The 27778-nt window shown below is 43.8% G+C and overlaps 1 protein-coding gene across 1 annotated transcript; it reads left to right on the top strand.

The window, feature by feature from the left end:
* Positions 1-392: 392 nt before the first annotated feature.
* Positions 393-27778, top strand: LOC307090014 (integrin alpha-M-like). Its single transcript, XM_079756539.1, has 30 exons — positions 393-527; positions 938-1046; positions 4219-4316; positions 4869-4939; positions 5124-5241; positions 5471-5598; positions 6062-6207; positions 6517-6667; positions 6994-7144; positions 7596-7687; positions 9128-9251; positions 9843-9988; positions 10191-10343; positions 11645-11857; positions 11956-12089; positions 13843-13988; positions 14385-14524; positions 15627-15752; positions 16028-16095; positions 16694-16835; positions 17462-17560; positions 17798-17877; positions 18036-18122; positions 19235-19304; positions 19840-19938; positions 23671-23751; positions 23978-24088; positions 26502-26615; positions 26701-26811; positions 27321-27778. The coding sequence occupies exons 1-30, from the start codon at positions 491-493 to the stop codon at positions 27453-27455; spliced, it is 3480 nt and encodes a 1159-aa protein (XP_079612665.1). The 5' UTR covers positions 393-490; the 3' UTR covers positions 27456-27778.

Genomic DNA, 27778 nt, shown 5'->3' with positions numbered 1-27778 from the left:
CTCCACCGGGTATGCTCAGGGACACCTGTGGTTGACTCCGCCGTCAGTGTGTTAATGTTTGAATGAATGGTTGTAAGTCGCTTTGGATAAAGCGTCAGCAAGATCCCCTTAATGTTAATGCAATGGGAATAGTATAAATATATTTACATTAGGGCCGGACAATTCTGCTTGCAATGTCCCCTTCGCATCAGATACAAGGCTCTCTGACATCGTCTGTAGCTGTGAGCGGGGCCAGGGACCCAGTTCAGCTGCAGTGTCACTTATTATTTCTCATAGCAGCCCACTTCCTCTTCTCACCCCAGCCCCTGAGCACCCCCGCGGGGCGTTGCATCCCAGCCGTGTGTTCTGGCGGCCGGACACGGGGTGGCTCTTTGGTGATGTGGTAACAGAAAGAGCCCTCCCCGCGCCGGCTACCGCTCAGCCTTCTGCGTTCTACAGCACCCACTTCTCTCTCCCTGCACACAGTCTGGGGAGCGAAAATACAACCGTGATGGACTGGATGATCACTCTTGTAGTGTGCTTCTCAGGTAACAAAGACGCGTTAAACAGTGTGCTAGTTTGTAATTTATTCCTTATTCTGTCTTGATTCTTAAGACTTTAGTTGATTATTGTGTTGCCTATGTGATTCTTGTTAGTTCTAGTAGTAGTTCTAACTGAGCTAATACTTTGTCTCACACACACATTTACGCTCCATCTAACCTCTCTCTCTCTCTCCCATTCTCTCTCTCTCTCTCTCTCTCTCTCTCTCTCTCTCTCTCTCTCAAACACATTAATGTTTCTCTTTCTCCCATCACACACAAATACACACACACCGACTCTTCAGACACACACAATTCGGACAGACAAACACACACACACACTGGAGACTCAAACACACACAAACACTACCAACACAAACACACACACAAACACACTCACAGATTTATTTATTTTTCAGGCTTGTGGGCGTCCCAAGCCTTTAACGTGGATTCCCCAGCCTGGCAAACGTTAAAATCTGGCGATCCTTCTGGATGGTTTGGATACAAGGTCGTCCAGACAGGATCTGGGTGAGAGCAGATGATATTGGTCTAACAATGTCTTAGGATCTAACTCTAACCCTGTCTATAGAACTAACCCTGGTCTAAAGATCTAACTTTAACCCTTTCTATAGAATTAACCCTGATCTAAATATATAACCCTGTCTTAGGATCTAGCCCTGGTCTATAAATCTAACCCTGGTCTAAAGATCTAACCCTGGTCTATAGAACTAACCCTGGTCTAAAGATCTTACCCTTGTCTAAAGAGCTTTTATTCGAAAGTGCGAAATGCGCATGCCCAGCCTCAGACAGAGTCTGACTTAAACCCGTGTGTCTTGTTAACAAAGATAACTACAGTGAGCCCAACTCTTGACCCAAAACTCAACATTGTTGATTGGATTAAATTGCATTGCAGTTGACATGGATACTTAATGTTTTATATTCATTTTACACAGAAATCATGAGACCAACAATTTTAAGTTTTCGTTTTTACAGTGTACATTAAAGGTCCCATGGCATGCTACTTTATGGATGCTTATAGATAGGTGTTAGTGGGCCCTTAATACAGTATTTGAAGACGTTCAAGAAATTCATCCTTGGTGCAGAATTACAGCCAGTCCCACAAGGAGCTTTCCACAAACATGCCGTTTTTTAGAGCGGGTCAAGGTGGATGGTGGGGGTGTGGCCCTGAGCAGCTTGCGGCCACGGTACCATGCGCTCGTGTTTACAGTGTATCGCAATGGCGAGGCACACACAGCTTTTCCCGTGTTCTGTAAATATTCTAGAACAGGACTCCCGTGCTCCGGCGGGAGTCCTGGAGCTATATATCTAAATTAATCTAAAATAATATCATATTATACTTTACATTCTACATATATATTATCACGGCCATAAGCTGTGTGCGACTCCAGACGATATTATGAATCTCAAACGACTGCGTTGAGTTCTCCGACATCTGTGGTTCTTCCACTTCCACATCAATCTGAAGTAGACTGAACCGCGACATGGAGGAGAAAGGATTTGTTGCCCGCGATTGTCTCCCGTTGGTGCTGCTGAGGCAGTGGTGCTGAGGCAGTGGTGCTGAGGCAGCGGGCATCGTGGCTCTAACAGGGGACAATCGCGGTCAATCCCTTTTTTCAAAGGCAGAGTAGGATGGCTGGTGCTCGTTTTACACCTAATGCCATTTCTAGCTACTGGGGGACCATATGCAGGCTAGGGGGACTCATATTAATGTTAGAAAACCTTATAAAGTGACTTTTTCATGCCATGGGACCTTTAAGTGCCAGGACGTACAACATAAGTGTGAAAGGGGGGCTATGCAGTCCAGATGAACTCTGAACAAGTGAGTCTTTTGCGAAAGCTGGTGAGCGGCTGCAGACTTGAAATCTGCAGGTTTTCTTGATAAATCTAATCTACTTAGATTTATCAAGAAACGTCTGAATGGATTTCTTTCGGTGGATGTAAAGTGAACAAAAACATGTCCTAGTCCGTCCCAAATAAGAATAAATGTCACCCCTGGTTACTCAAGAAAAATATTTGAAAGAACATCACCATCACCATAAATCAACACTGAACTCAACTCAGCTCAGCCGACTCATCAACGCAAAGACGTTGATTCAATCAACATGAAGCTGAGTGGTTTCAGGGATAGCAACATCCATATGAATCACCATGGCAACGATACACGTTGCATTAACTAACAGGCTAAACATTGTATACATTCACTGAAATATATACATTCACGAAAATACCCATTTATCGCTAGAAAAGTCTTGAAATCTTAAAATGTCGCATTTTCCACTGAGAATAAATCTAATGTCATCCATTTTGCTTTGGCACAACCTTGACATACGTGACATTCATGTTGCTGTTTCTTCGAACAGGCGATAGGGGGCGCTGTACAAGTGAGCGCTCATATGGCTCGCTTTGGGTCACACCAACACGGTCTATTCTGTCGTTTAGGTCGGAGAAGTTCTGTGTACTCAAGTTTGGAGCTCATTAGTTCACGGTCTATCTGTCGATACCTATTGTTATTCGAGGGTTTGGGTATTATATTTATATTGGATTGATAACGCCTATATCTCTGCGTTGGACTGGTCCAAAGATACATATTAAGTTAATCGAGTCTCCAAAAAGTTTGTTGCCGAAATTCCCATGTCTATAACTTATGGTCAAGGTTAAACGCCCGATGGATAAAAAAAATTGTAGGCCTATAATGTAGATTTTTTTCTCAGACAGCGACAGTACTAGTAGTGTATATAGTTCAATTTAATTCCTTCACAGTAAGTTAAGACACAAAACAGCGAGTTCAGGAGTACATCCCAAGAGTAGGCACCCATTCGGTGTATATTAAGGCTCAGACTCCCACCTCAAAACACGTCTTATTCTATGGTCTCTTGCAAGAACAATTCACTACTCATGTAGCCACCTACTGGCAAGGTATGGAAATGCATAACTTAAAATAAAACTATTATCTTTCAACGCATTACTAAACAGAATAAAGATTAAATTATATATTACTTGTAAACAAAAATACTTTTACCAGGGGTATTTCCAGGTGCTACATAGGCCTACTTTATCATGCTGAAAATGTTTGCGGTAGAGGTTTAAGGTTCCTAGAGGTTTAATGCTCCTAGAGGTTTAAGGCTCCTAGAGGTTTAATGCTCCTAGAGGTTTAATGCTCCTAGAGGTTTAAGGCTCCAAGAGGTTTAAGGCTCCAAGAGGTTTAAGGCTCCTAGAGGTTTAATGCTCCTAGAGGTTTAAGGCTCCAAGAGGTTTAAGGCTCCAAGAGGTTTAAGGCTCCAAGAGGTTTAATGCTCCTAGAGGTTTAAGGTTTCTAGAGGTTTAAGGCTCCTAGAGGTTTAAGGCTCCTAGAGGTTTAAGGTTCCTAGAGGTTTAAGGCTCCAAGAGGTTTAACGCTCCTAGAGGTTTAAGGCTCCAAGAGGTTTAAGGCTCCTAGAGGTTTAAGGCTCCAAGAGGTTTAAGGCTCTTAGAGATTAAAGGCTCCTAGAGGTTTAAGGTTCCTGTTCAGTTCGTCATAGAGGTTTAAGGGCGAGAGCAGAGGTGCTCCCTGTTAGTGTTGTGGGTTGCAACGCCACGCCCTTGTTCATATCAAGCTAAACTAATCTCACATGCGCTTTCAACTTATATGTTCTATACTGGTCCTAAAGTAACATATGAACATCTCCCTCTCCCTGATAAGCTTACTGGTGAGCGAGCCAATGTTGCAGACATCACCAACCAAAAGAGGCAGAATCTACAAATGCACTACTAGCAATTGTCAAACCATCCCTCTCTCAGGTAATAACACTCTATTCACAATCATACATACTACCTTTCATTTGTTGAAAAGGACTGAATGAAAAAGTTGTGTTTTTATGTGCTGCCTGTATGTGAATTGGACCCAATAGGACCTGGGTCAAAAGTTGAAAGTGAAATTAGTTATTGATGAAGGTCTCAATACGTAATTAACTGTTACTTTTACTGTCATTCAGGTTATGTAGGCTTGCTTATCATCTTGGTCCTCGGAAAAACTCCTTCCTTGTGCTTATCACAAGGCAACATCCACATGATGCTACACTTTTTACAACTTTTTCAAATAAAAGGAATTGAGTGGATGCTTTCATCCAAAGTATATTACAATACCTTAAGTGAATACATTCTGAGCATGGGAATCAAACCCGCAACCTTGGCAGTTTCAATACCGTGCTCTACCAGTTGAGCTAGACGGGGTTCGACCCTGAACCCTGGCTGTGTTAATGTTCTGCTCTACCTACCATCTCCATCATTCCTATGTTGGTATCACTAAGTCATCACAGCTTCAATTTTCTATCCTTGTGCTTTTGATTCCAGTTCCAGTGTTCGCCGTCAACATGTCTCTTGGTTTGACATTGACGAAGGACCCAGTCTCTGAAAATACTTTGGTGAGTGGTTCACGTATTAAACATTAAATGGTTGTTTTAAAAAAACAACCATTGATGGCAAAAAATTATTGGCAAGTGTCCAAACATCTAGAGTTAGATGTTTGGAGAAGAACCATTGTTGTATTGTTTTTTGTTGTTTCAAAAATTAACACACTATTTGTAACCGTATTTCTCCTTTGTTTAGGCATGCGGTCCAACCCTTACAAGAGAATGCAAGACTATCAACACATACAACGGCTTATGCTTGAAGATAAATCCAAATCAAAATAGAGCTGAATTGTATAGACCATCAAATCTAAAGGGTAAACATGTCAGCTATGCTGAAACCTCCTAGTACTAAGCTCTTCATAGAGGAAAGGTTTATGATGTTTACAGGACAATGTGTTGCTCACCTTAGATAGGCCTATGTTCGAATAGTACATTCCAAAATATTCAAACTGTTAATCAACAAACGTACCACAATTCTACATGATTAAATTCAGTAAACTGAAATGAATCATGCACATTTAATCGGTTTCATTGGATTCACAGATTGTCCTGGCCATTCGGACATCGCCTTTCTGCTCGACGGCTCTGGCAGCGTCAGACCAGAAGAATTCAACGCCATGAAGGACTTTGTCACGCGTTTGGTCAGCTCCTTAGGCGGTGGAAGCACACGGGTAGGGACTGATGTCTATAAGAACACGTCTCGAGGTCCACCGCAGTGTCAATGTGTAACCACACATTGTGTCATTGTGTGTAATCACACAATGACACCCATGTATTACATAGCATGATATTATCCAAGCCCTGAATCTCTGGGTGGCCAGGGAGGCTTGGTGCTGCAGAGATACTTGCATCCGATCGTTCTGCCTTTAATTTTGCACCTACAACGACCAGCATCGGATACCTACTCTGAGTTAGGTGGTGTCAATAGAATCTATTCTTTTTTTACTTTCCACTATTGGTTTTTCAGTTCCCACAATTCACAGCCGATATTGTTATCTTGTTTTGAAGGGCATGATATTATTAGACTATTTTTAGGCATTGTATATCACCCTGAAATCAGGGGACCAGAGATGGCTTTGTCATTGTGTGGTTTATAGCTTTAAATTAAAATAAATTTCTGTGTCTTCATTCCAGTTCGCCATCACCCAGTTCTCAATCGATCCTGAGACTTATTATTATTTTGATGATTTTGACTACTCCGAGTCTTTGAAAATGAAAATCCTTTCAATAAAACAACTAAGAAGTGGAACTTACACAGCAAAAGCCATCGAACATGTTGCGTAAGTCCATCATCATCGTTTCTATAGTAACAGTACTGGTCAACCATTGGACCCGATGTCACAGCCTGGTGCAGCCATCACTCATTGGTCGATCTTGCAAAAATGATAAAGCAATATTGTTTATAAATATTGTAATAATATTGTGTGTTAATGAGTTAAAAGAATTGAGAAGAAAAATCAAGAGAAACTTCTAGGCTTCTAACTTGTATGTGAGAGGTAACATCCAGGCAACGTTAAGGTTACATATAACAAAGGAAACCTTGAGTATGGTAACAAATATTCATTAAACTGGTCAATTTCTTTCCAAAGCACAACTGTCTTCTCACCACAAAGAGGGTCTAGGCCTAAATCGAAGAAGGTTTTGATCGTGATTACCGATGGAGTGTCACAGGACCCCATGAAGTTAGATCACGCAGTCAATCACTTGGAGGCAAAGGGCATCATTCGATTTGCAATCGGGGTAAGACACTATTAAAATGGTTATTGTTAATAAGTGCAAAGCATTCAGAAACAAAACCATAATGGGTAATGTTACCAGGTTGCACACCCTACCTTTCTCTGCGGCACTTCAGCACTGCGCTGATGGTAAACGCACGGGAAGCTGCGCTAACAGCCTTAACAGCTATTCAGGGTTGTGATTGTATCCCCGCCTACCAAGGCTGGACAACCAATCAGAAAAGACACTTTCTATAGTTTATTTTTATGTAGACAGGAAGAAATAAATCAAAGATAATGATATTTTCTGAGTGGTTGTATAAAGCTTTAATCTTTGTTTTATATGAGTAGGTGGGGAGTTCCTTCAACCAGCCTACAGCGAAAGCAGAGCTGGACAAGATCGCGTCTAGACCATCCCGAACACACGTGTTCCGCGTCACCAACTTTGACGCCCTGAATATAATCAGGGCTGCACTTGAGGAAAGCATCTTCTCTATTGAAGGTAGGAACTTTCTCCACCTAAAACTCAAAATACATCTCAGGTATTTTTTTAAATTGCAATATTTGATGCACCATCATTTTGTGTGATCATTGTCCCGAATTCTCATCATGTCAATCATTAAACACACACTTTGATGAAGACATGATGATAGAAATAGTCAGGAAAAATTATACAAATAAATCCATCAGTCACAGTTCTAGTATGTGCCAGAGAGGGTCATGAGAGCATTTTCACTGTAGTGGAAATCTCTCAACAAGACTCATGTTTGTCCATAAGATGCAGTCCAGAACACAGAAGCAAAGGCATCTCATGCATGATGCATATGGTGTTTTGAGTTACCACCATCATATGTGTTTTTAGTTTTGATCATCAGAGGAGCCTCCAGGAAGGCCTATGTTTTAAAAGGCTGCTAAGCCAGAGGGTGCATGACTCAGATCCATCTTCCCTTTAGGAACTCAGACAGGTGGCTCTTTGATAATGGAGATGGCCCAGGAAGGGTTCAGCGCAGCCTACGTCCCGGGGGTGAAACCAGTGGCGCAAAAAGTAGGTATGCCCTATATGCGGCGCATAGGGGCGCCGCACCAGAGGGGGCGCCAAAGCGATGGAAGTAAAATTATTTAAGTCGGCATTTTCTGTATTTAACAGCGTTTGTGTAAATGATATGATGATCAATAACAGAGGACCGTCACTGAAAAGGCGCCCCCCGCTCCTTCGCCTCCCTCCCCCCCCTCCTCCCCACACGGCGCTCCAGTGGGCGCGCCCTCGAGCACGTGCCCTGTAGGCGAGCGCCAGAGTGTTTTCATTTGAACCGTATTGTCGTCTGATGACACGTACCTCAATATGGAGAGGCATAGAAGAAAGCTCTCGGGGTCACAACATAGAAAAAGAAAGATTGGGAAGGAGAAAGAGTGCGCAGGGATGAAAGAAAGCTTTTCAAAGTGGTTGACAGACAGTACTTTATATGCCAGTGTATCAAGAGGAGGATTTTAAATTTTCAGGTTAGCTAAATCTACTACTAGTAAAACAACAGGTTACTGTTGTCTTGCAGCTGTGTGCTGATCAGAATGGAGCCTACAATATAACAGATCATGACAAGAAAAAGAAAGGAACTTGTTTGTGGTTATTTTGTTTTGCTTCAATCTCTATGCAAATCTTAGTTTTATGTGAATAGACCCAGTAAAAACGGAGTTATAAAGTTGATACAAAAAAATCAATTCAGATGAATTAATAATCAAAAAAAAAAATCTGAATCCAGACTGAATCGTTCTACACAGTATCTCGATGCATCGAAGAATCGATTATTTTTCCCACCCCTATTGGTTACTGTACTCAAAAAGAGTCTATTGTTTTGCATGTAAGCTTTTTGGTGAAGCTAGAGTTGCTGACACGCGCCTTGTGGTGGGGTATAATAACTGGCAGTGTCTTTCAAAAATACTGAAGCACCATGAAACAAGTGGTTATCACATAAATGCTTATCTGATGTGGAAAGAATTGGCATCCCGCTTACGCCTAGGTAAAACTATTGATAGCGAATTGCAGAGAGACTGTTGACTCGAGTGATCGACTGCATACTCTTCCTTGCAGAAAGAAACCTGCCACTGAGGGGAAAAAATGCAGTTAGGAAATCCTAGAAATGGAAATTTTCTGGGTATCCTTGATCTCATAGCACAGCATGATGTTACACTGGCAGAGCATCTTAGAAAGGCTGCCTCTAAAAAAAACACCGGATATCTGTCCTGGTGCACTCAAAATGAGGGGGGGGGGGGAGGGACGCGCGCCTGCTATGTGTCTTCTGCATACCCCCCAAAAAGTAGGCAGTTGCGCCCCTGGGTGAAACAGTCTTTCAATCAAACACTCACCAGCACTTAGAATCGTTTCCACACATCAACAACCTTAATTCAACTCCACATTGCTGAGAGGTTAGTTGATGCGTACGGTATGTCCCGAAAAGTGACCTAATGCTGCTTCATACTTTGTTTCCAGAGTGGGTTTCAGATGGCGTCTGTCGGGGCGTATGATTGGGGTGGGGGCTTTCAGGGCTACACATCTGATGGTCAGCTTACGTTTCCACAAGACGAACAGTTTGTGGAGAAAGACAGCTATCTAGGTAAGAAACACTAAGAACAGTGAAAGGATCAATGTGGAGTGTGGACCAGTGAGACATTTTAGCTTCTTTAGCGCCATTGAAGGCTGTTCAGGATCTGACCAATCATAACCTTCTGGGTTCTTAGCTAGAGAATAAGTAAGAAGAGTGAGGCGAATCACTGTTGACATACCTATTGAATCCCGTCCCTGAGTGAGGTGAGATGTGTAAGTACCCAGAGGATCCCACAATAGCCTAAACTACTTATGAGAAGTCTATTACCCGTGCCCTGTTACCAAAAAGAGCAGATCCATAATTAGTGTTAAGGGATGTAGCACCTGTGTTTGTTCTACAATGACTCGATGAAATGGGACTATTTGAGATTCCTATCTAAAATAAGTAACATATGTCCAATTTCAATCAGCTTTGTGAAATATGAAATTTTTTGAGGAACCAGCTAACAGGTTATTCTAACAAGCTAGCAAGATATCTTAACTAGCTAGCAAGCTGTCTTAATGAGCTAGCAAGCTGTCTTAACGAGCTAGCATTCTGTCCTAATGAGCTAGCCGGCTGTTCTAATGTGTGGTACTTTTTGATTTTTTTGGGTCCATCCAGGCTACTCCATGGCTGTTGCTCATACCAGAAATGGACCTCTAACCATTGTAGGGGCGCCCAGATACCTTCACCGAGGAGTAGTGTTTGCCTATCCTAAATCTTTGGACATCTCTAAAGGCCAGATGGTTGACCCCTCTCCATGGCAGGTCTGTCAGCAGGAAATCCCCTTCAAAACCAGTATACAGCATCATGCAATCAGAGGATTTTATAATTTGGTCTCATGCTCTTTAAATGTTAACTGTGTAATTCAGGCTTTTGACAGGGGCTATACAATGGGGTGTCTTATTCATATAATTCCTAATTAGTATTATTATTATCATCATCATTATTGCCTTTGCTTTGTTTCAGTCTCAGATTGGTGAATATTTTGGGGCGGAGATAGTGACCATGGTAGTGAATCCCACCCATCAGAAGTTTACCGAAGTGGTCCTCATCGCCGCCCCTCTGCACATCGAGGAGGACTGGGAGGGCCGGGTGTACGTCTGTCCCCTCACCGGCTCCGTGAGTAACCGCCCTACCATCAGCCAATGGGGTCTATAGTCTAATTACCATCAGCCAACAGGTTGTATAGTCTAATTACCATCAGCCAATGGGTTGTATAGTCGAATTACCATCAGCCAATGGGTTGTATAGTCTAATTACCATCAGCAAACGGGAGGTGTACAGTCTAAGTACCATCAGCCAATGGGGGGTTTAGTCTAATTACCATCAGCCAATGGGGGTATACAGTCTAATTACCATCAGCCAATGGGAGGGTGTAGTCTAATTACCATCAGCCAATGGGGTGTAAAGTGTAATTACCATCAGCCAATGGGGTGTATAGTCTAATTACCATCAACCAATGGGGTGTATAGTCTAATTATCATCAGCCATTGGGGGCCTAGTCTAATTACCATCAGCCAATGGGGGTCATAAAGCCTAAGTACCATCAGTCAATGGGGTGGTGTAGTCTAATTACTATCAGCTAATGGGAGGAGTAGTGCAATTACCATGAGCCAATGGGGGGGTTATAATCTAATAACCATCAGCCAATGGGGGGTGAAGTCTAACTATCATAAGCCAATAGACCTCTGGAGAATAAGTCCCATCTCCCAGGCTCCGGTTCCCTCGGTCAAATGTCTATGGGAAATAACATGGGTTTTTGAATGATCGTACAAAACAAACACTGTAGGTGGCGAAGAAGTAAAAGCTGCGTCACTTTTTGAACTACACACTTTTTCCATCTAATTTCGACTGGGTTCTCGGTGCCGTTAAAGTTTAATTTATAATCATTTACTACTTTAACGACACCCACAATCCAAAAACCCAGTCGGGAACTAGATGGAAAAAGTGTGTAGTTCAAAAAGTGATGCAGCTTTTACTTCTTCGCCACCTCCAGAGTTTGTTTTGTACGACCATTCAAAAAACCCATCTTATTTCCCATAGACAATTGACCGAGGGAACCGGGAGGCTCGGCGGCGGGACTTATTCTTCAGATGGGGGGGTGTAGTCTAATTACCATCAGCCAACGGGGCTGTATAGTCTAATTACCATCAGTCAATTGGGTGAATAGTTTAAGTACCATCAGCCAATGGGGTGTTTAGTCTAATTACCATCAGCCAATGGGGGGTGTAGTCTTATTACCATCAGCCAATGGAGGGTGTATAGCCTAATTACCATCAGCCAATGGGGGGTGTAGTCTTATTACCATCAGCCAATGGGGGGGTGTATAGCCTAAGTACCATCAGCCAATGGGGGTTGCAGTCTAATTAGCTTCAGCCAATGGGGGTCTAGATTCAGTCTGACCCGTGTGTCCCTGCCAGATTGTGGACTGCCAGTTCGAGACGCCGGTCGTCCTGCAAGGACAAGCGGGGAAGAGAGGGAGGTTCGGATCCTCCATGGCACCGCTCCCTGACCTCAACCAGGACGGGGTCTCTGACCTGGCCGTCGGGGCCCCGCTGGAGAACCAGGGCCAAGGCAGTGTGTACATCTTCCACGGCGACTCAAGAGGAACCATAAACCCCAGGATCTCCCAGGTGGAAACCCAGACCTCTGTCATGTTCTGACGTTCATCTTCTGAAATGTGAACCTTCCCTCTGGTAATATCTACTGGATTGTCCTGGTCTCTCTGTAGAGGGTTGCAGGCTCAGACATCCAGACGGGACTGCAGTTCTTCGGCCTGTCCATCAGCCAGTCCTCCTTTGACCTCAGTGGGGACGGACTCCCTGACTTAGCCGTGGGGTCAAAGGGAAAAGTGGTCCTACTCAGGTACTTTCAGCCTCGTGTGTTTGCATTGAATGATTGTAATAGAAAAAAGAGTTTGGTCATTTCTGCACCTTAAAGGGTCGACAGATAAAGCACCCATTGAGGTAGCGGGAAGGAGGGGGGGGTTCTGTTATATTTTAAGAAATGATTATTATTTATTATTTTGTTATTTATGATTTTCAATGGACTTCAGTATCAACTTGCTCACTCAGGGGGGCCTCATTCACGCCTGAGGGACTCCCCAACACAAAACTGATCCCATACCACTTCATCATGCTGCCAAACTTTGTCTTTTGTTATTGATTTGATGGAGAGAGCCCTAGCGGCAGGTTTGCATGGTATCACTTTACGTGGTGGAGATGGTTTTAGAGGCCAACCCTGTCAAATAACACTCCATCTATTGCAAAAGGCTCCACCCTACATCCAACAACTCGTTCTGGCGCATTTTAGTGAGCTGTACCAGAAGCCCTCTTGCTCTGCACCCAGTGGCGTGTATTTTGGTAGCATTCAGATAGTGTGTTAAAGCGCATGTGCCTTGAGCCCCAGCAAGCTCCTATCTCTTGCGCTGTAGAGGAGCACACTCAGAACCAGAGTACATAGTGAGCCCAAGTCCACCCCTTTCGTTTCCAACATTGGACATTATTTAGGAAAATATATGTAGTGTAATCAATGGCAAATAACAAATAGCATATCATTTAAATCATTTTAATGATTTTGGAAGAGTCAAAATTTGCAGTTTGTTTTAAAACAGTAAAGTAATACTTTATGTGTGAAATCGTTGTCTCTCACAATATACGCCACCAATACCAACATGACCAGTTTACTGTCACTGTGTTTCTCTCACGAGACAGTGCAAAAGAAAGCTCTGATAGTATTGTAACATTTTAACAAATAATTCAGAGTTGAATTCAGAATCCTCGGTTTATTTACAACCCAGATTGGCGCCAGTGATGCAAAGTTCAGATCTTAGCATCCAAAGATCAGCGATCTTTGGATGCTAAGATTGTAAAATTGTTAATTTGAACAAACGCGATCCAAAGATCAGCGATCTTTGGATCGCGTTTGTTCAAATTAACAATTTTTTCTGAGTCTGATCGTTTATTGACGCGTAGAAATTAACAATCTTTTTTCTGAATTAATGAGACACCCCAAAATCCCCAAATAAGCTGCGGCTGAGAGTTTAGGAAAGAGTTGGGGGGACGACAAACTAATAACAATACCATCAATATTACTTAAGGACACGAGTATCTCCCAACGTCACAAACACAAACCAAAATAAAACTGGATTAAAATAAACAGGCGGGAAATGTTTGCTTCTATGAAATAGAGCTCTTAAGTGCAAATGTAAGGGATCTCTCAGAAAAACAGAGCATAATTTGTGTCGCCATGAAAACTTATCTCAGAATATATAGTTAACTTGTTAATTCAGGAAAACGGAGCAGAATTACTTTTCTCAAATTATTGCATAATGCCTCCATACTTGTGCATAACGCTTGTGGTCAATATGCTCTTCGTTCCGCCCGCTAATGACGTAGGAAGGTGATGCAAAACATCTATCAGGGAAACTATTGTACACTCATTCTGATGAACCTCATTCTGATGAAATGTTAAATCGCTGGACTGCCCCATCAAATTTGTTACATTCAATTTGATTTTGAAAGTGATCCAGATGATCCCATTTGGTTGAATTGTTGATTGAAATGTATGTAAAAAAAAAAAAAAGGGTTTCATTACTTTCCTGCCATCTTTCTCTCAGGTCCAAACCCATTGTGATGGTGGAAGCTCAAGTGACCTTCACTCCGGCCCAGATACCACCCAGCCCCTCTGACTGCCTCACCCCTGTGAACATCTCCGCTGAAGTCTGCTTCACAATGGCCGGCCAACCTTCGGTCCTACAGACAGGTTTTTGAACCTCTCATCTAAACCTGTGGTAGTTTGTAGCTCAGCAAGTTGAGCAAGCATTAACACTGCCAGGGTTAGCGGTTCCATTCCCTGCCTTGCTCACCTGGTAGAGCTGGCCATTACACTGCCAGGGATTTGTGCGATAACCCTGGTTTTATTTCCCCTGGGGTTTCTTATGCAAGAATATATGCACTCATGGTATTGGCAGAAACACACACACTATAAATCTGCTACATCTTCACACTTTTCCAACATACTTCAAATTCAAACCATGTGAGGTAAAAGGAGGAGGGGGGAAGGGGGAATGTGTCTTGTTAACTAACTTTGATAATACCATCTAGGACGTAGTGACAATAAAATTGGTTCCAAATGGTCTTCCTTTCTACTCTCTTCCAGTACAAGCCAGGATTAATTTCACTCTGTCGCTGGACGTGACCCGAAAGCGAGCCTACTTCACTCCAAATATGCGCAAGCGGGGCGAGTCTTTCACTCTCGACCAGCAAGGAAGATGTTTCACCTACCGAGTGTTCATTGAGGTACGTTGTTCCCTGAGCACCGTGCTGGTAACTGGTAGTTAGTTAGTGAGGTGCAATGGGAGCCAATCAGGTAAGCTCATCACTTAGTACTTGGCTGCTCTGTGCTGTCTTGTGTAATACCTTTTGTAATACGTCTTAAGATGATTTTATTTTTCTTATTTTTCCGGACGCTAGCCAACGCATTGACAGCTTTTATTATTTCACCCCCCCCGCTCCTTTACCTTAGCAGGGGCTATAAGGCTGCTACTGACACTGAGGAGCAGGACATGCTTTCTTAAGCGAGTTACGGAAGGCACACTTCTCAGGGGCGTCATCTGCAGAAATTAGTCCCTTTTTGAGTTTTGATAAGAAGAATACAACATGATGTAAATAAAGAAGAAATGGTCCAAAGGAACAACGCACACATCACCTAAGCAGTTTCTTATCACAATCCATCAAACTGTCTCTGTTGAAGACTGTTTAACATTTATATTCATATCCCCAGCATTTTTCAACACCAAGTGAGGCCTGAGAGCGAGGCTAGTTTCAACAAAGGCCTTTTAAATTGAGCAGTAGTAAAGTAAAGGGAATATCATTTATATACTTAATTCCAGGACAATGTTGCAGATCTTGATTTTGGTTCACAAGACTCATATGAAGCAGTGCTCTCATTATATTTGAATATAGTTGAGCATGAGAGTTCCCCTTTACAGGTGCTGTAGCTAAGATTTAAGAGCTTTTATTCAAGTGTATTTTTTTAGAAATGGTAAAGAACATCAGGCAGCTATTAGTGATGGAAATGTGGTGTGAGAATCTTAAATTGACTTTGAGTAGGAGACCATTTTGATTTTAGAATGCTTTCAGCTAATGCTGGACTAATTCTGGCCTATCGGGGCATCTCTTCCCTTATTGGTTCGGGGAATCCATCTTGCCTGTCACTCACAGTGTGTGAAATGCATCACTTCTGAATGGCTGAGAAGTGATTGGAGGGCGGGAGCATAGAGGGAAGGGCCGTTTCCTCTATCAGAGCTCTCTTGTTCTCTTTCCGTTTACAACTCTTGAATGGTTCCAGCGGCGGTCTAAAGGAGCAGGTTGTAACCGTGTGTTGTCCCTTATATTGCAGCCCTGTCCCGAAGACTCTCTGAACGACTTGTACAATGAGCTGACCTTCTCGTTCGACGGCGTCCCCTCAGCGGACAAGCTAAGGCCCAGTCTGTCCCAGCAAGCCCTCACCACCAGCTCCCATCTAGTAGGATCCTCTCCATCTCCACTCCAAACGCTCTGACTCATTAGATACCTGGTTCCGTGTACGAGAAAGGGCGGCCCTAACATTTTGAAGACCTCTTGTTTTCTGAACCCATGAACTGAACACACGGGGGCGTAATTACGTGGGAGATGAGGTGTTTTAGAAAACGGCCGCCTGGTTCCTCGTGGGTAACACTGTCAACGTAAGAACAGAAGTGTGACCATGGTTCACACCAACACATATGTTCTAACCTCCTCCCCCTCCTCACTCTCACACAGCTGAGCTTCAAGATCAACTGCGAAAATGCGTGTGTCGATGAACTCAAAGTCGGGTTCAACTTCAGTGGGTGAGTCAACCTGAGCTGTTATAACGTGAGGGTGAGAAGGATGTGTGATGTTAAGAGGAGAAGGCGAGGTGAAGACAATGTGAGGGGATCTGAAACACAAAGTGAAGTGAACATTTTCAAAAGCAAAATAAGAGAAGAAAGAAACTTAGAAATTAAACGGCTATCAAAATTCTCCTGCAAAATGACCTGGAAATGTTTGTTTTGTGCGGCACATCCTTCTGAATCCAGTCTGTGATGGAACCCACGGTAAGGCGGCATGTGGCTCTGGAGCTACATCGGGTTGGCTTGTAACCGGAAGGTTGCTAGTTTGATCCCCGGCTCTGCCTGTGTGGAGGTGTCCCTTAGCAAGGCACCTCACTGCTCCCGAAGAGCTGGCTGTGTCTTGCATGTCTGAGACTGCCATCTGTGTGTGAAAGGATGCTTGAATGAGTGAATGTTAAGCAATATTGTAAAGCGCTTTGTGTGGCCACTGGTTAGAAAAGCGCTGTATAAAAGCGGTCCATTTACCATTCACACAGTAGGCTGGCTAGCATGGTCAAGACGGCTTGATAGCTGGTTAAGTAGTTGTTTCCTAATCCTCCTTTCTCCCCTACACCAGCTCCTCTGCCGTTCGGGTTGGCATCGATGACTTACTGAACGTGACGGCGTCCCTCATCAACCTGGGAGAAGACTCGTACAACAGCCAGGTGGTTCTGACCTACCCCGCAGGACTGTCCTTCAGGAAGTTCAGCACCCTGCAGGTGCGTGCATAACATTTTGGTTCTGGTTTGAGCATCCCTGTTTGTATGAGCAGCGAAGGAGAGCAAAGAGTCATGAGACCGTGGACAGAAACAGCCCACCAAGGAACACAACAAGTAGAAGTTGATCTGGCATCATCTAAACAAGTCTCTGTACTCACATAATAAGAACTGCTGCAGATCACGCTGATTTTAAATAACGACATTGTAACGTAGTTAAAAAGTAACATTTTGCCTGTTAAAATTCACTATGGGGTCAGATTTACTATATATTTTAACTTAGGCAATTTTTTACAGATTTTATGTTGGTATAAGGACCTTGGATGTGGTATTTCCAAGAAAGTACCATTGATAAACTGATCTCTTGTCAATGACCTATACACCTGGATTTGAATGGCTTGTTATTGTGCGTTTGTCGTTTTGAACTGAAATTGAACTGGTCATGTGGTTCATTCTTTTTGTAGATCTGAATATTGTGTTCATACTGCACTAAGTGTGTACCTGTGATCAGCCCTGGTCTTAAGAGCAAACCCTAAACATTCATGTACACTCACTTTGAACATCAACCATCAGTGCAGGGGAAGGCCCAGCCGTGGGCCTGAGGAGGCTGATGTGTCTTTTCCCCTCAGGGGCGGGTGGAGTGCAGCTCAGTGGACAGTGAGAACGGCCTGTCCCTCGGACGGAGCAGCTGCTTGGTCTACAGACCCATCCTCAAGACCAACGCTAAGGTCTGCCACAGCCATCACCCGACCACCCAGTCAATCCACTAGTTAGTCCCTTAGGTCACTGGATAATCTGTCATTGAGTATGTCAGTTAGTTAGATAATCAGCCGGTCAGTGAGTACGTCAGTAAGCTAGTTAGGTGGTTCGTGGGTTAGTCAGTGTGGAGGCTGATCCCCACAGGGTCTTTCTGGTCATGGGAGGATCATTCACATGATTGTTGATGCAGACTGTCTGCCCTTCAGGCTGTGTTCACCGTGTCCTACGGCATCGACTCCAACAGTAAGCTGAGCCATAAGATTCTCATCACAGCCATGGCCAACAGGTAGCTCACACACACACCTCCAACATCCACCCTCCAGGCCACACAGACCTCCTCAGGTCCTGCACTGAGTCCCCCGTCTGATGGCAGCAGATGAGGAGTCATGGACTGTACAAGCAGGTTTTCTTTGTAACCTTTCTTGTTTCCTTGGGTCTGTTTAGTGGAAACCTGGACCACTCACAGCAGAGTGTACTGAACCAGACGGAGGAGATCGACGTGAAGTACAGCGTATTCCTTTCCATCGCCAGGTGGGTTTGCACGAATGCAACTCACGTTTTTTGTATAAAACAAAGACAAAGGGTGGGACCGGCCTGGAGAGGGAAGGATGGAATAGCTGAAGATAGCCCTGGTGGGAAGTCAGAGTTAATGTTAACACACTACAGGGGGGAGTGTGTTGAGTTGTTCTTTAAATTAAACACAACTCCATCTCAAAGATAACAAATTAGCATGTAGCTAAAAGAGTTATGTATTTCATAACTGTGCTTGTGCATGTGCACAGCAGTTGCGTCTTTCTCACCTCTCCACAAGCAATAGGCCAATGTCAAATGGAGGCTGAGGCTCCAATGATCACAACAGTAAAACACAGCAAAAGCCGTCAAAAAACATCATTAACAAACCACACTTTTTGAATTACAACCAGGCACACAACACCAACACACACTAATGCACACACACACAGTGTTGTGCTCACACACATACACAGGTACTTTGACTTCCATCTGTACCATGAGAGGGGAAGTAGCTCTCTTCCTCTCTGATGTTCCAGTCAAGTCATCAAGGTGTATTCAGTCAAGTCATATCATTTGGGATATTATGAAAAACATTTTTCCATGACAGAATTATACCAAAAAAACAAAGAAAGTTCTCAGCTCCTATCCTTCCAAACATCTGGTTGAACATGTAGAGTAACCGCCATACATCACTGAACATACTAACAACATGCATTTCTGAAAATACGAAAAACATAAATCACTGAACGTGAAAACATGCATCACTGAACATAACATCACTGAACATATTAACAACATGCGTAACTGAACATAGGAACAACATATGTATGTTGTTCCTATGTTCAGTTATACATGTTGTTAACATGTTCAGTGATGCATGGTAGTATGCTCAGTGATGTTGTTAATATGTTCAGTGATGTTATGTTCTGAACATACTGAACATACCAACATACATCACTGAACATAACATCACTGAACATACTAACAACATACAGTACATCACTAAACATATTAACAACATACATCATTGAACATAACATTACTGAACATACCATCCAGTCCAGATTGGAGTAGCTGCAGAATAATATCCAAGGGCTGTGTATTAACTGACTCACTCTCTCCTTATTTAGCTCACTCAGTTACACCAACTTCACCTTCGGAAGAAAGGATTTACAGAAACCAGTGGTGAATCCAGTAACGGTAAACGTAGCTGTAAAACTATTTTAAAGCACTATGAAATTAAGATTAAATGATTTCAGATAATTTATACTCTTCAACATGCAATAACTTTGTGATCTTTGCTTTTCATCTCAAATATCACTCTCTTCCATCCACCGCTGTCTCTCTCATTATTGTCGCTCATCACCCATCTCTATTTACCACTCCTTTTCTCATTGTAAATCATTTCTCCACCATCCTCCCTGGCTGCCTCTCTATCTCTTTCTGTCTGTCTCCCTCTCTTTCTGTCTACTTCCCTCTCTCTCTATCCGTCTCTCTTTTCTCTGTCTGTCTCTCTCTATCTCTCGCTCGCTGTGTCTGCCTGTCTCTCTCTCTCTACCTGTCTGCCCCTCTCTCTCTCTGTCTGCCTCTGTCTCTCTCTCTCTACCTGTCTGCCCCTCTCTCTCTCTGTCTGCCTCTGTCTCTCTCTGTCTGTCTCTCTCTCTCTCTCTCTCTCTCTCTCTCTCTCTACCTGTCTGCCCCTCTCTCTCTGTGTCTGCCTCTGTCTCTCTCTCAGGTGTTAAACTTTGGGAGGGCTTTTAATGTGACGGTGGTGATCAAGGTTCCTGTGCGGCTCGGAGGCGAAAACATCTGGCAGGATAGGGGAGACCTCCAGGTGGCTGACGGAGCAGACTCCACCTTTTCTTACCACCACTCAACAGACTCCTACACCTCCACCTTCAACACACACACACACACACACAGGTAACCCTTCCTTTTACAGTCTGCTACTTACTAGGTATTTACCCGGTTAATATATGGTAACTCATACTGTATTACTGGGTAATTACCACAGGTAATAAGAAGGTAAATACAGAGGAATTACCTGGTAAATACATGGTAAATCATAGTGTATTACTGGGTAATTACCAGTTAATAAGAAGGTAAATACAGAGGAATTACCTGGTAAATCATAGTGTATTAATGGGTAATTACCACTGGTAATAAGAAGGTAAATACAGAGAAATTACAGCTGAAGTACTAAGTAAAACCTCCACTATTACCCATCAACTCAACTAAGTACCTTTTAGTTGTAACTGTTTTAGGTTGGTAATAACAGATATTATTGTGTACTTCCTAGGAAATTAGGCAACCAATTCTTAGAAACACCTATTAATTCAAGTTACAATTGTAGTTATCCAAGGTTTATGTCGGTAACAGCCCAAGTTTAATGATGTACTAACTAGAAATTAGCATAGTACTTTCCAATAAATAACTTTTTCTTACATAGTTATTATTCATAGCTACACCCATTTAGAAAGGGTTTATTCGATTTACCTTAGAAACTATGGAATTACTTACCTGGTACTTACCTGGTTACCTCCGCAGGAACCGTTTACCTCTAGTGTCATGGTACATCTTCTTAAATACTGGGTACGAAGCTGTTTGTTTACATGGTGTTACCACGATATTACCATATAATTTGTAATAGATACATTCCATTGTCGATGCAGTTAACTGGAACTTGTACCATGTACGTTCTGCAACGTTACTAAGTAAAACATGACAATTTACACAGTAAGTAAGCTGAAACTGTACTGTAAAAGGAAGCCTTGTTTGTTTCCATGGTATTACCAGGTTCTTACCATATAATTTGAAATAGATTATTCCCTTTTCCATGCAATCAACACAAACTTGTACCATATATGTTCTGCAACGTCGTTCACCAGTAGTTAAGCACTTTAATTTGTGTTATAAAACCCCAAACCACTGTTGATGAAAGGCATATTAAAATTAAACAAAATCAAAGGCTTATCTTTCAAACAATGTATATCTCACAAACAGGCACTGAACACTGAAAAAACGGACAAAAAAAAGAGCCGTCCACATCAACTCAATTTAAATGTTACTGATGGTGTTTTGATAAAACACATGACAGTGTTATGGCAAGTGACAAAAATGCAGACTGCTTCAACCTCTACAATTTGAATAAGTGGCGAATGCCATGCAGCAATCTGCCTATGGGAGCATCTTTGTGGACATTCGCAAACCAATGAGTCCACTCGATGAATGAAAGATGGCTCTTTAGTGTCCTCTCTGTGCGGTTTCCCTGCGGTCTCCACACCTGGGATTTGTAGGCTGACCAAGCCCTGACCAGGTACCTCCAAATCTCCCCTTCCATACTGTAATAAAGTATCAGAAGACATGAAAATAAACATTAGGCCTGTCAATTAATGAACACTTCTAGAACATGTAAAACTCAAAAGATTCTTTTGTTTGCCAGTTAAGAAAGAATGCTGATCCTCTGCCCATTGTGTTTGGTCATATTGAAAAGAAAATAAGGCATAGCCATAAATACAGTTAACAGGACGGTAGGGGAGGACAGGCTGTTAGGTCCGGTTAGCGCTTTAGCATCGAGCAAGCGGATCATTCAAACAACTCGGGCATGTTTAATACCTATAACACCCAACTACTTAAAATATCCGGATTTAATCGGGCTCTCTCCCATAAAAACAGTTAATAGGACGGTAAGGACAGGCTATGTTAGCCCCAGTTAGCGCGATGCTAAAGAGCAGCCCCACCGGAGCATGCTGCCTCAACAGGTAGCCTACAAGTTAGCCTCCGGCTTGATATTCGCCGGATATTCGGTATTTGGTTTAGGATTAATCAACGCAAGTGCACTACATTACGGGCTTAGTATGTTGAGGACAGTTTAGGACACAGTATCGCGAACAATCACAAAGACATGTTGCTATCGATGTCTGCAACAACTTCATCTACGTTCTGGCAGCTACCTGTTTGACGGACCAAATTACACTCAGACTGGTGGCAGAGACGTTACCATGGAATTGTTCCGACAGAACACCATCAGTAACATTTAAATTGAGTTGATGTGGACGGCTTTTTTTTGTCCGATTTTTTTCAGTGTTCAGTGCCTGTTTGTGAGATATGCATTGTTTGAAAGATAAGCCTTTGATTTTGTTTAATTTTAATATGCCTTTCATCAACAGTGATTTGGGGTTTATAACTAAAATTAAAGTGCTTAACTACTGGTGAACGACGTTGCAGAACATATATGGTACAAGTTTGTGTTGATTGCATGGAAAAGGGAATAATCTATTTCAAATTATTTGGTAATAACCTGGTAATACCATGGAAACAAACGAGGCTTCCTTTTACAGTACATTTTCATCTTACTTACTGGGTAAATTGCCATGTTTTACTTGGTAACGTTGCAGAACATACATGGTACAAGTTTGTGTTGATTACATGGAAAAGGGAATAATCTATTACAAATTATATGGTAAGAACCTGGTAACACCATGTAAACAAACAGCTTCGTACCCAGTATTTAAGAAGATGTACCATGACACTAGAGGTAAACGGTTCCTGCGGAGGTTGTTACCAGGTAAGTAATTCCATAGTTTCTAAGGTAAATCGAATAAACCCTTTCTAAATGGGTGTAGCTATGAATAATAACTATGTAAGAAAAAGTAATTTATTGGAAAGTACTATGCTAATTTCTAGATAGTACATCATTAAACTTGGGCTGTTACCGACATAAAACTTGGATAACTACAATTGTAACTTGAATTAATAGGTGTTTCTAAGAATTGGTTGCCTAATTTCCTAAGAAGTACACAACAATATCTGTTATTACCAACCTAAAACAGTTACAACTACACGGTACTTAGTTGAGTTGATGGGTAATAGTGGAGGTTTTACTTAGTACTTCAGCTGTAATTCCTCTGTATTTACCTTCTTATTACCAGTGGTAATTACCCAGTAATACACTATGATTTATCATGTATTTACCGGGTAATTCCTCTGTATTTACCTTCTTATTAACTGTGGTTAATACCCAGTAATACACTATGATTTACCATATATTTACCGGGTAAATACCTAGTAAGTAGGGGACTGTAAAAGGAAGGGTTACCCATACACGCACACACATATGTACACATATACTGACAGACACATATGCCATATATGTCAATATACAATGACATTATTTAGCTTGATAAATATAAAAGGTCAAACTCACCTTTAAAATTAAGTATTGTCATAAAAATAAAGAAAACGGCACTAAGTCTCTTCAAAACACACACACACACACTGTTTGTATTTTTCGTCTCCATTTTGTGTGTATTACTTGCTGCTGTTACCCCTGAGGGGATTCAGAAAGTGTTTCTATCTCCTCTGAACCTTGATGTGGTGGTTGGTTTGTTAATGCTGCTCCCTCAGCCAGTTCACCCCTGATGACGACGTCATGTTTTCATCTCAACCAGGCGGCTCAAACAAAGTTAGATCCATTAAAAGGTGGTTTTGTGTTGAAGTAGCTTGGGTCGCCCCCCCGCGGTGAGCAGGTGGTTCCTAGAGACGCTGACTCTGAAGCTGTTTCTAGATTCCAGAGTGCCGGCGAGACGGCGTGGAGCTGGCGGCCCGTCCAGACTTTCTGACGGAGGTTCAGCAGAACCTCACAGTGGTAAATATAAGCCACGATGTCCCTGTGCGCTGGCGTCTTTGGTTCTGTCAATAACGGGTCGTGTGTGTTTGTCCGTGGCGCCGCAAGTCGCGGCTGGTAGTGTGTTGTTTCTGTACATGATGGGTTGTGTGTGTTTTACGCTCTGTTCTTTGCGGTTGTGATAATGGCATTGTGTGTGTGGTTGTGCATGGTTTTGTGTTATTCTGTGTGGTGATGTGTGTGTCAGGACTGCTCGGTGGCGAGCTGTCTGGTGTTCAGGTGCAACATGTTCATGGGTCGGGCGCAGAAAAGCACCTTCTCTATCAACGGCAACCTCAGCTCTGGGTGGACTGCACAGGTAGGTGGGGGGAGGAGCCTGTCACGGAGACCGGGAAGGGTTAGGATAGGGTAGAGGGTTGTCACGGAGACCGGGAGGGTTTGGATAGGGCAGAGGGTTGTCACGGAGACCGGGAGGGTTTGGATAGGGCAGAGGGTTGTCACGGAGACCGGGAGGGTTTGGATAGGGTAGAGGGTTGTCATGGAGACTGGGGAGGGTTTGGATAGGGTAGAGGGTTGTCATGGAGACCGGGGAGGGTTTGGATAGGGCAGAGGGTTGTCACGGAGACCGGGAAGGTTTGGATAGGGTAGAGGGTTGTCATGGAGACTGGGGAGGGTTTGGATAGCGCCGAGGGTTGTCAAGGAGACCGGGGAGGGTTTGGATAGGATAGAGGGTTGTCAAGGAGACCGGGAGGGTTTGGATAGGGTAGAGGGTTGTCAAGGAGACCGGGGAGGGTTTGAAAAAGGTAGAGAGTTGTGAAGGAGACCGGGGAGGGTTTGAATGAGGTAGAGGGTTGTCATGGAGACCGGGAAGGTTTGGATAGGGTAGAGGGTTGTCATGGAGACCGGGGAGGGTTTGAATAAGGTAGAGGGTTGTCATGGAGACCGGGAAGGGTTTGGATAGGGTAGAGGGTTGTCACGGAGACCGGGGAGGGTATGGATAGGGCAGAGGGTTGTCACGGAGACCGGGGAGGGTTAGGATAGGGTAGAGGGTTGTCACGGAGACCGGGGAGGGTTTGAATAAGTTAGAGGGTTGTCATGGAGACCGGGAAGGGTTTGGATAGGGTAGAGGGTTGTCATGGAGACCGGGGAGGGTTTGGATAGGGTAGAGGGTTGTCATGGAGACCGGGGAGGGTTTGGATAGGGCAGAGGGTTGTCACGGAGACCGGGGAGGGTTAGGATAGGGTAGAGGGTTGTCACGGAGACCGGGAGGGTTTGGATCGGGTAGAGGGTTGTCATGGAGACTGGGGAGGGTTTGGATAGGGTAGAGGGTTGTCATGGAGACCGGGGAGGGTTTGGATAGGGCAGAGGGTTGTCACGGAGACCGGGAAGGTTTGGATAGGGTAGAGGGTTGTCATGGAGACCGGGGAGGATTTGGCTAGGGTAGAGGGTTGTCATGGAGACCAGGGAGGGTTTGGATAGGATAGAGGGTTGTCATGGAGACCGGGGAGGGTTTGGATAGGGCAGAGGGTTGTCATGGAGACCAGGGAGGGTTTGGATAGGGTAGAGGGTTGTCATGGAGACTGGGGAGGGTTTGGATAGCGCAGAGGGTTGTCAAGGAGACCGGGGAGGGTTTGGATAGGATAGAGGGTTGTCAAGGAGACCGGGAGGGTTTGGATACGGTAGAGGGTTGTCAAGGAGACCGGGGAGGGTTTGAAAAAGGTAGAGAGTTGTCAAGGAGACCGGGGAGGGTTTGAATGAGGTAGAGGGTTGTCATGGAGACCGGGAAGGTTTGGATAGGGTAGAGGGTTGTCATGGAGACCGGGGAGGGTTTGAATAAGGTAGAGGGTTGTCATGGAGACCGGGAAGGGTTTGGATAGGGTAGAGGGTTGTCACGGAGACCGGGGAGGGTTTGGATAGGGCAGAGGGTTGTCACGGAGACCGGGGAGGGTTAGGATAGGGTAGAGGGTTGTCACGGAGACCGGGGAGGGTTTGAATAAGTTAGAGGGTTGTCATGGAGACCGGGAAGGGTTTGGATAGGGTAGAGGGTTGTCATGGAGACCGGGGAGGGTTTGGATAGGGTAGAGGGTTGTCATGGAGACCGGGGAGGGTTTGGATAGGGCAGAGGGTTGTCACGGAGACCGGGGAGGGTTAGGATAGGGTAGAGGGTTGTCACGGAGACCGGGAGGGTTTGGATCGGGTAGAGGGTTGTCATGGAGACTGGGGAGGGTTTGGATAGGGTAGAGGGTTGTCATGGAGACCGGGGAGGGTTTGGATAGGGCAGAGGGTTGTCACGGAGACCGGGAAGGTTTGGATAGGGTAGAGGGTTGTCATGGAGACCGGGGAGGGTTTGGCTAGGGTAGAGGGTTGTCATGGAGACCAGGGAGGGTTTGGATAGGATAGAGGGTTGTCATGGAGACCGGGGAGGGTTTGGATAGGGCAGAGGGTTGTCATGGAGACCAGGGAGGGTTTGGATAGGGTAGAGGGTTGTCATGGAGATCGGGGAGGGTTAGGATAGGGTAGAGGGTTGTCATGGAGACCGGGGAGGGTTTGAATACGGTGGAGGGTTGTCATGGAGACCGGGGAGGGTTTGAATAAGGGAGAGGGTTGTCATGGAGACCGGGGAGAGATTGAATAAGGTAGAGGGTCGTCATGGAGACCGGGGAGGGTTTGAAGAAGATATACAGGGAGTTTCCACAGGGACTATTCCTTCCTATGTTTTGGCTATTCCCGAACCAGCTTACTATTTCACTGGTCTATGCTTTTTTTTACAGATCGGTATTCGGTCGGCTAAGTTCCTCCTCATAAGCACAGCCACCCTGGAATACGATGAGGACACATACATTTTCTTCTCCACTGAGTCTAAACACACCCCTCCCATCCGAAAGGTAACTCTCGCTCTGGCCTCAACTCAGTCCTGCTAGTCCAGGGTCTCTGATCAGAACCTTCACGCAGTCATGTGACTCTCCTCAGATCGTCACTGAGGTGGAGGTGTACCCGGTAGCAGACTTCACTAAAGAGATCGTTGGAGCAACCGTCGGAGGACTGGTCCTGCTGGCCATCATTACGGCCGCTCTATATAAGGTGTGTACCATTGTGTAGACTGGTTGGACTGGCCGATCCCAGCAGAAAGGGCTTGAGTTCAGGACAGGATAGTCTTGGTAGGTTGTTCAACTTCCAGCTGGAAGAGCTGCTTGATTTAATTCCCACCATGGCTTCCCTGAGCAACAGGTCTTAACCCCTACCTGTCCTGAAATATTTCACTTGAGATCTGCTAAATGACTTAGTAAATATAAACTGCTCCAAAAACGACTGTTACATAAAAACAACTGAATACAAAGGAGATTTAATTTATAGGTTTTACATTAAGTTGGTTAACTATGGGCAGATTATTGTTGATTATGTTAGGGCTTGTCATACAGTTGTATCTACACAACACTTCTCCCTAGGTGCCATGATCATCCAATGCTGATAATGAGACGGGGAATGAATCATCTTCTGAGTCGTTTTGAGGAATTAAAGAGGGTTATTGGGTTGTCATCACAAGTTCCTCTCTTGATGGGTAATTGAAGGATTCTGTCTGCTGTTTTAAGGCTGGCTTCTTCAAGAGTCAGTACAAACAGATGATTGAAGAAGCTGGCGCTTCTGGTGAAGGTGGAGAAGGTGGCGGAGAAGGTGGCGGAGAAGGTGGCGGAGAAGGTGGCGGAGAAGGTGGACAAGAACCTTGAACCAGGCAGACAACCCTTCCATGCTAAGATGCTCATTTGAATGCTTCAGTCCCATGATTCCCTCCCCACATCCCATATTATCAATGATGTTTTTATTATACACATATAAAACCTAATGATAAAACCTTTATGATAAAATGTCTTTGGAAAACCATTGTAATTATGAACTTTATTTTTACATGTAGAACTACCATTCATTCCTTTTGGCAAGACAGGTCAACAAATAATTGGCCAAATGTAAATACAGTATAACTAAAATAAATCATCCCCCGCATTTAATACATTTGTTGTGTTAATAATCGTGAATAAATATTTTATGGGCT

This window comes from Pollachius pollachius (assembly GCF_949987615.1).
Source record: "Pollachius pollachius genome assembly, chromosome: 19".
NCBI lineage: Eukaryota > Metazoa > Chordata > Actinopteri > Gadiformes > Gadidae > Pollachius > Pollachius pollachius.
This window is presented reverse-complemented; position numbering and strand designations above follow the sequence as displayed.